The sequence below is a fragment of the Frankliniella occidentalis genome, unplaced genomic scaffold, assembly GCF_000697945.3.
Source record: "Frankliniella occidentalis isolate FOCC.00 unplaced genomic scaffold, Focc_3.1 Scaffold31, whole genome shotgun sequence".
Classification (NCBI taxonomy): domain Eukaryota; kingdom Metazoa; phylum Arthropoda; class Insecta; order Thysanoptera; family Thripidae; genus Frankliniella; species Frankliniella occidentalis.
The window spans coordinates 1979567-1987413 of record NW_026267161.1 but is presented as its reverse complement, the minus strand read 5'-3'; the positions used below and the strand labels follow the sequence as shown (position 1 = coordinate 1987413).

Here is a 7847-nt window from a genome sequence, read left to right as displayed (position 1 = left end):
CGGGGGCGGCGGCCGCGCAGCAGCGCGCGCAGAGCAGCAGCGAGACGCACGCCACGGCGGTCTTCATCACGGCGAGAGCACAGGAGGGACAATGGTGGGCCCCGCGCACCTCGATCCACCGCGATGTGCAGCTGGCCGCGGCCGCGCAATGTGCAGACGCGACGCGAAAATTATTGGGTCACGCGCGAATATGCCGGGATCAGCAACAGTGCGGGAGGCAGCGGCTTTAGCAACGGCGGAGGTTCATCGACCTAGAAGCTAGGGGAGGAGGCGGCCGCCCGCCCCGGAGTACAGCGCGCTGAGCTTGTACCTTGTACCCTTTGCGCCATTCGGCCTATTAAATTTTGACCATTTTCCCGAGGCTCAATCACAGAGCCCCCACATAATGAGAAGCTCCTTGCCGTCCTTATCCACGTTACGGGGGTTCATAGGGGAATAGCTGTAGTGTAGAGGGAAGTCCTTGCTTGACCACATATGGGTGTATATGCTCCCCATGGAAGCCAATTTTTTGTTTGTGTTGGATAGTCATTGGCGTCCAGTGTATGAAAGTAAGATAGCAGCATAAATGCGATTGTCGAACTTGTGGGGAACGCATGTTTAAGCCGGCACCGAGAGTCTTTGAAACAGGACACCAGGCGCCTAGACGGTAGGCAGCCCATTCAACGGCAAAGCACGATTGGTTGCCATTTTTACCTGCCAATAACGCTTCTGAGGGCGGTCTCATGCATAAATAGTGCAGACGTGGGTCCAAAATACTTCTCAAAATTTTCGGCCTATATCAGAATTAACGACATCTTGCTTTCGAATTGGATTCGTGGTGGAGAAGCTTTCAGTCCACAGCAGCTGTAACCGCTGTAACCCCGTGTAGACCTTGGTCAGCCCGCTCTTGTTGGCAAGCCGGCCGCTGTCACGGCCCTTTACAAAACAAGCGTTCGATGTCTTCGGCTTCGCCCGGTCGTCTGGTCGTCAGCCGCGTGTGAATGAACCATCCGGACGGACAGCCGAATTTTTACATGTGGCGTTGAAAATCTGATGCAATAGTAGTGAACCAATTGTATCTGTAAACATGGCTGATAACGAAGATTCGGTAAGTATTTCCTGGAGTTTCATTCGCTCAATGCTCTAGTTGAGATGTTTTCCTTCTCGGGTTGTGAAAGTTGCATCAGCCACTTCGGCTCAGCGGTTTTTCTCCCCATTCTGACCATTTACTCGCAATTAACTTCCAAATTTTAATAACAAACTATTGTAATTTTGCATTCTGTTACTTGGGGATAGTATGTAAATTTACAATGACTACTAAAATGAACTTGATGGGCGGCGACCGCCTAACCTAACTCTGTCCAGATGGCTCCAGGACAACTAATCAGTTTTGTTGACCCTATTTTCATACCCATTTCTCGCCCTTTGGATGTGTTAGAGAAAGCAGCAATGTCTGCTTCTAAAAAAAATTTTCAACCCAATTCATAATGTTAACACCCGTGTTCTTGAATTTTAATTACCAATGTGACCCTTCGTATTACTCTTCTGAATGTCAGAGGTATTATCATACTTTTTGGTCTTTTTGGTCTTTTATAGCACATTTTGGTGTTGTTTGTGTGTCGTCGAGCATATTTTCTTTTCTTATCCCTTAATTGGGGAGTCCCTAAATTTTGATTGCTCTAGATGCACTACTGTGTTTGTCTCATGTCTCATTTTATTTTATTGTAGGTGTTCGATCCTAGCCTTCTGAAAAAGAAGAAGAAGAAGAAGACCACAGCATTTGATATGGATGCGGCTATGGCTGAAGGTTCTCCTGCGGATGCATCCGACAACACTGACAAAGAGAACACGGAACCCGCATCAAACGTGGATAATATGGACATGGACGGTGAGCACTGACAGGATTCAAAATCTCGTAGCATGTCAGGTCCTGTGTTGTTTCATTAGTTTCATATTAATATATTGCGCTTTACAGATTTAGAAAGTTTTGGAAAAAAGAAGAAAAAGAAGAAGAAGGCCTTCAATTTGGAAGAATTAGACAGTGCTCTACCAACTGACACAACGGCAGACGAACCCAGTGAACCCCTGCAAGAAGATATGGTTGATGTAAGGTTTACACCACCTGTGTGACACTTGACTTTTAATGGACTTAAACATTTCATATACTTAACCTAATTTTATTTCATTCTTCATCACAGGATAGCTTTGACTATGATATGGACTTCAGCAAGACGAAAAAGAAAAAGAAGAAGAAGAAGGACCTAGATGATTTAGTTGCTGAAGACGAGAACGAAAAGGCTGCAGAGAAGGAAAATGGTTTGTACCACTATTTTATTTGTTAGCTGTTTTAGGTTTTTAGATGTGCTAGCTTTATTTTTGACAAACAAAAAGGAATTGGTAGGAAGTATTTTCATTGTATTCTGTAACTGTTTTCTCATGCTGCTAAGCAATGGATGGTATGAATGATAATGGTAAGTTTGATTATCATTCATTTCAGAAATTCATTTACCTAGTAGTACTGTACTTGTGGTTTGTTCAAAATTTGGAGCCAATACACCTAAATGAATTTAATTTTTACAAATTTTCTAATGCCATATTCTTGTGAAAAAGTTCATTGCTCACTAAGATTTGTTTTTGTTTTTGCAGAAAGTGATATTCAATCCTGGGGTGGTTCTGACCGTGACTACACCTATGATGAGCTTTTGAAGCGTGTGTTTGAAATTATGCATGACAAGAACCCTGAAATGGTTGCTGGTAAGAAGCAGAAGTTTGTCATGAGACCTCCTCAAGTGGTCCGTATTGGAACCAAGAAAACTTCATTCGCCAACTTTACAGAGATTTGTAAAACGTATGTTCTTTTCTGTACTTTTATCCTTTTCTTTTTGGTAAAGACCTTGAATTGACTGTTTTTAATTAACTTTTTCAGACTGCATCGGCAACCGAAGCATTTGTTGGACTTTTTGTTAGCTGAATTGGGTACTAGTGGATCTGTTGATGGAAATAGCCAACTGATTATTAAAGGACGTTTCCAACAGAAACAAATAGAAAATGTTCTTCGACGGTATATTAAGGAATATGTAACATGTCATACCTGTCGATCACCTGACACCATTCTTCAAAAGGATACCAGGTTGTTCTTCCTTCAATGTGAAACCTGTGGTTCCAGATGCTCTGTTGCTTCCATCAAATCAGGTTTCCAGGTAATGATACTTGAACCCATCTATTCATGTACTTTCAAGCTTTTTATCTCATTTAAATTGTTCTAATCTTACCCATTACTTATTTTTAGGCTGTTACTGGAAAACGAGCTGCTATTCGAGCAAAGACAACTTGAAACTATCTTTTCACCTTGCTATGGTCCGTTTTTACATCAAAGTATGGTCTACTGTACATTGGTTATATAAAAAGAAAAACAACCTATCATCACGTTTCTGGTGTGAAGTGGTTTATTGAGCTGTAATTTAATGTGTTCTTTTGAACAGAAAAGCCCTTTTGCACATGCGTGGAAAATGTTATTGTTATTCCTTTGATCTGGAGGATCAGTCCTGTTAATAGGTTTTTCACTTTTATCATTATTATCAACTTTTCTCTGCAAACATCCAATGGAAGTACCAAGTCATCTTTGAAGCAGGGACATTAAATAAATGATTTGTATTGGACATTTTTTAATGCAATTTTTTGGTCATAAGTTCACAGTATTGCGCCCCCTTTTCTATTAAAATTTGTGTGTGTGCTGACACTCTGGATGACTGACTTTGTCAATATATTCATGGTTCACAGTTTGTACTTGTGTTGAATTTTCCCTTCCCCTATAAGACACTAAAATTACATAGATATAGCTTTGAGGCTAATTCTCCAAATCTTTACCTTGAATAATTACAAGGTCAACTCAGAGTTCAAACATACTTGATTTGGAAATATGTCATGGGATTGTTCACATCTGCTATCAGAGGTGTCTTTACCTAGAAGCCATTGCTTCATACTGGACAATACTACAATTACCCAGAGAGGATACTAGTGTTTTCAATCACCTGTCTAACCTGGCCTTCTCTATTGGCTCTGCCATACAAAAATGAATGTCTGAAAATCTTATTTAGCTCTTTCTTTCTTTGTCTTAGTCTCTTCTGTATGAATTTAATAAGTTAATGAATGAGTGAAAATGAAAAACCAAACTTTAATTAAAAACTGTCTTCATTTTATTTATTTACAATGAAATTCTGAAACAGGGTCTTACAGAAATATCACAGGAGTATAATTGAAATACGTACTCAAAATGCGCAGGCAAAGTCTATTTACACAAGTAGCTTGCATACTTTTCATTGATGCAATTTGTCACAAATTCATACAATATTAAAAAAAACTGCAGTTTGTCTTTTAGAAGGACATAATGCAGGGTAACAATCTGGCCAACTGCATTGGCTACATTTTCTTATCTTAACACACCATTTTAGGACTATAACTCTCTTCACCAAAGGAAGAATCTGATTCTAAACAGCGATGGGTCTTTTCAGGTGTCTTGTCATGCATTGCAGCATACCTTTTCTTGAGAACTAGCATAAGAACTGTGTTAGGGTCTGTGGCTGGCGGGGCCTGTCGCAAAGGTGTTCCACCAGGAGATCTGCAAAAACATGGCAATATTTTTATTAATTATAGAATTCCATCAGCACTTTGAACAAGTGAGTGGGAAAGAGATAAATACCTTTCAATCCGTCGAAGTTTTACTTTGCCCATGTCCTTCAGCACATCTGTCATGTCAAAAGGAACTTTCATGCCAGATGGACGTTTTGGAGTAGTGGGATTGAGAGTTTGAGATTTTGTTATAGTCAAACGTGGTACTGAGAGATTGCCCATGGGAGGCAATGGCGGCGGTGGAGGTGGAGGTGGAGGTGGAGGTGGTGGAGGAGGAACCCCAGGAGTTGATGAAGCCATAGGTGGAGGAGCTGGTATTCTTAGAGCATCTTTGCGTTCTGCAAATACAGGGAGAGAGATCATTGATTTAGTTTGAAGCAGAAGCAGAAGGAGTAAACATGAACTTTCTAAAAACTAACCAGCTTGTAACTGTGCTGCCATGATTCGGGACATCTGCTCTCTGAGTACCTGAAGTTCTCGCTCTAAATTGTCAATTTTTTGAGTAACTACTCCATCTTCTTTACTGTCATTAATTGAGTTCTCAGCATCTGGTCTCTCCTCACTTTTGGGCCCAAACTCCAAGAGATCTGGTTTTACGCTCATTTGAGAGGGACTATGGTCACTGCAACATTAGAACATTAAGAGAAAACACAGTTTATAACAATTTGAGGATGAATGTGATTATGGCAGTGGAAAGAAGAAATGGAAGCAAACTGTACAAACCATTTGTGAAATTTGATTTGATGACTCATTTTCTCTGAAGCTATATCTTCAGCAAGGGCAGTGTTCTTAAAGTTGTACACAACATTACTGGGATTTTTCACAATGTTGAAGAATATTCTGGGTGCTGGTCGCAGTGGAAGCAGAGAGCTAAGCATACGGACCACACTTCTGTACCGACCACATCTCCTAGGTATATTATCACTCTGAAAAATTGCCACAATGTCAGACTCAACCCATAGTTTGAATACATAATTTACACAATTCTCGTAGATCTGAGAAAAATTTACAACATGCAGGAGGGTTAGATTCGACATGATGTAGCTCTGGTACTTTTGGAAGCAAAGCATGATTTCTTTCCAAGTGGGCCAGATTTTCTTCTCAGTCGAACAAAAGTAGACAACTTACCATTCTGATTTTGAAAAAAAACTAATCACGGAGGTACTTTTAAATTTGACACATTTTTCTTTTAAACAACCAGCATTAAGCAATGGCAACAGATGCCGGTGAAAATGGAGCGCGAACAAATTTTGAATAAAGAAGGTTCGACACTGCCTTATAGTTTATCAAAGCCATGTCGGATGCAATGTTGACCAACCTCAAAACAAACCACACGAACTCTGAATCTCTGATAGATTGATGTTATTGTTCGGAATTGTGTAGAGATATTTTATATTATGTGAAATTAACTTAAATAAAACGTGATAGATTGAGATGTGGATCGTCTTTAAATCACAATTTTCCACCTAATTCTTGAAGATTGTTGGCAGCAGTGGATGACTTGATAATCACTCAAACATTGAACATTTGTGTTAAGGTTAGATTTGTTTTCGACAAGTAAAGAAATTTCCATTTCTCTCGTGATAGTCGTGGTACTAATCTAAAATGGTAAGGTATACCCGACAATAACTTTCATTGAACTACTGTTAATGTTACTTTAATTTTCTCGATTAAAGTAAGAAAACTTGGACGGGTTACCGGCTCTGCTTTGGTTTTGTGTAGTTGCTTTTTCAGTTCAGTAACAACAAATATCTTTGTCAGCGCTCACTGACTTGTGTCTCAATAAAAAATTTCTTTTCAAAAAACTCAAGGTTCTATTGTGTATTAATTTTTTAAAATCTTTTGCAGTTGTTTTACTCATTCTTTAAATCCCTTGTTGGGAAAGATGTTGTGGTCGAATTAAAGAATGATTTAAGGTACGTTGAACTGTTTGTCATAAAGTATTACAAAGTGCTGTTACTCTTTGCCCCCATTATTCCTGTTATTTCTTCGTTTCAGTATTTGTGGTACCCTACATTCTGTCGACCAGTACCTGAATATCAAACTTACGGATATCAGTGTTACAGACCCTGATAAATATCCTCATATGGTGAGTTCCATCCTCTTTTAACCTTCAAGTAACTGTTTTCTTGTGCTCTTCTTAATTTTTTAAAAATTCCTGACAGCTGTCAGTGAAGAATTGTTTCATTCGTGGCTCTGTGGTCCGATATGTTCAATTACCTGCTGATGAAGTAGATACTCAACTCTTACAAGATGCAGCTCGGAAAGAGGCAGCAGTGCCAACTCGATAAAATTTATCTTAAGAGTATTACATTAATAAATTGACCATTTGCTGCTAATTTTCTAATGTGTTGAAATTCACCATCCAGGTGTTTCATGTCATTTCTCAATTTTCCTTGGAGATCTAAGATTGTGTACCTTCTCTGTTTAATTTATGGTTCCTAATCTTTGTTGTTTCCCATTTCATTTCTTGCAATGATTAAGTTTTTCCTATTCTTCTCTCCCATATGTAACAGCGTGTTAAATTAAAATTGCGAGTTAAAGTGCTCTAAGAATTTTGAACTATATGTTAAGTTTTACTGTAAGACTAATCAATGCATGAATATTTTGCTGATTCTTTTGCCACATTACAATTTCTTTTATTTTTCTTGTGTGTGTAATCAGTTTTGGCTTGTACAAAGTAAGACAGCTCCCTTTGTATGGAGAAATTCCTATCAATGCATTTTGTTTCTTGTCATTCAAATTTAATTTTTAGTTTATGTCTGTTTGAAATGTGCTTGTACAATGTACAATTTTCATAAATTGTAAAATATTACATTGAAAATATCAAGTTTCTCTTTAGTATTCCTATCTCATTACATGACTAGTGCCAAACCTGGTGTATATGTTGGGGGGTTGGGGGGTTTTGAGTCTCAAATCAGAAAAGACTTTTTAATAACATTGTATCTATATATGAATTGTACAACAAAAATAAACACACAACACAGTGTTGTTACCCTTTACCACAATATCACTCAAATATATTAATACTGGTACAGAAGACTAGAAAGGAATGAACTTAGCTATGTAAAATTTTAACAAAAAATCTTTCTTGAATTCATCTTTGGCAAACCCATTTCTCCCTATATCCATCCACTCAGAACTTTTCCCTCTTCAATTTGTCCCGTTTTAAAATTTATAAAAGAATGAAAATTGAAACTTGAGACACTTTGTAAGAAGGTGTTGTCTGAGAGGAGTTT

General features: G+C 38.6%; 4 protein-coding genes across 5 annotated transcripts in view; 2 read left to right on the top strand and 2 right to left on the bottom strand.

Moving 5' to 3' along the window:
• LOC127749102 (uncharacterized) overlaps nt 1–230 on the bottom strand; it is a gene marked incomplete in the record, with an annotated part of 6488 nt that extends 6258 nt beyond the window's left edge. The window contains 1 exon segment of the mRNA XM_052265851.1: nt 1–230. Within this exon segment, the coding sequence (XP_052121811.1) occupies nt 1–67 (67 nt within the window).
• A 688-nt stretch (nt 231–918) lies between these two features.
• Nucleotides 919–3761, top strand: LOC113202912 (eukaryotic translation initiation factor 2 subunit 2). 2 transcript variants are annotated; one of them, XM_026417358.2, is made up of 8 exons: nt 919–1087; nt 1708–1867; nt 1955–2085; nt 2178–2295; nt 2427–2450; nt 2626–2827; nt 2906–3179; nt 3269–3761. In XM_026417358.2, the coding sequence occupies exons 1-8, from the start codon at nt 1067–1069 to the stop codon at nt 3311–3313; spliced, it is 975 nt and encodes a 324-aa protein (XP_026273143.1). In that variant the 5' UTR covers nt 919–1066; the 3' UTR covers nt 3314–3761. The 2 variants fall into 2 exon arrangements, with proteins under 2 accessions (XP_026273143.1, XP_026273144.1); XM_026417359.2 differs by lacking the exon at nt 2427–2450.
• A 391-nt stretch (nt 3762–4152) lies between these two features.
• On the bottom strand, nt 4153–5901 carry LOC113202913 (mitochondrial fission regulator 2-like). The gene is made up of 5 exons (XM_026417360.2): nt 5737–5901; nt 5332–5534; nt 5028–5230; nt 4679–4946; nt 4153–4597 (listed from the first exon to the last, which is right to left on the bottom strand). The coding sequence occupies exons 1-5, from the start codon at nt 5737–5739 to the stop codon at nt 4414–4416; spliced, it is 861 nt and encodes a 286-aa protein (XP_026273145.1). The 5' UTR covers nt 5740–5901; the 3' UTR covers nt 4153–4413.
• A 172-nt stretch (nt 5902–6073) lies between these two features.
• On the top strand, nt 6074–7438 carry LOC113202914 (U6 snRNA-associated Sm-like protein LSm2). Its single transcript, XM_026417361.2, has 4 exons — nt 6074–6216; nt 6457–6524; nt 6607–6697; nt 6774–7438. Exons 1-4 carry the CDS (start codon nt 6214–6216, stop codon nt 6897–6899), a joined length of 288 nt encoding a protein of 95 aa, XP_026273146.1. The 5' UTR covers nt 6074–6213; the 3' UTR covers nt 6900–7438.
• Nucleotides 7439–7847: the final 409 nt, after the last annotated feature.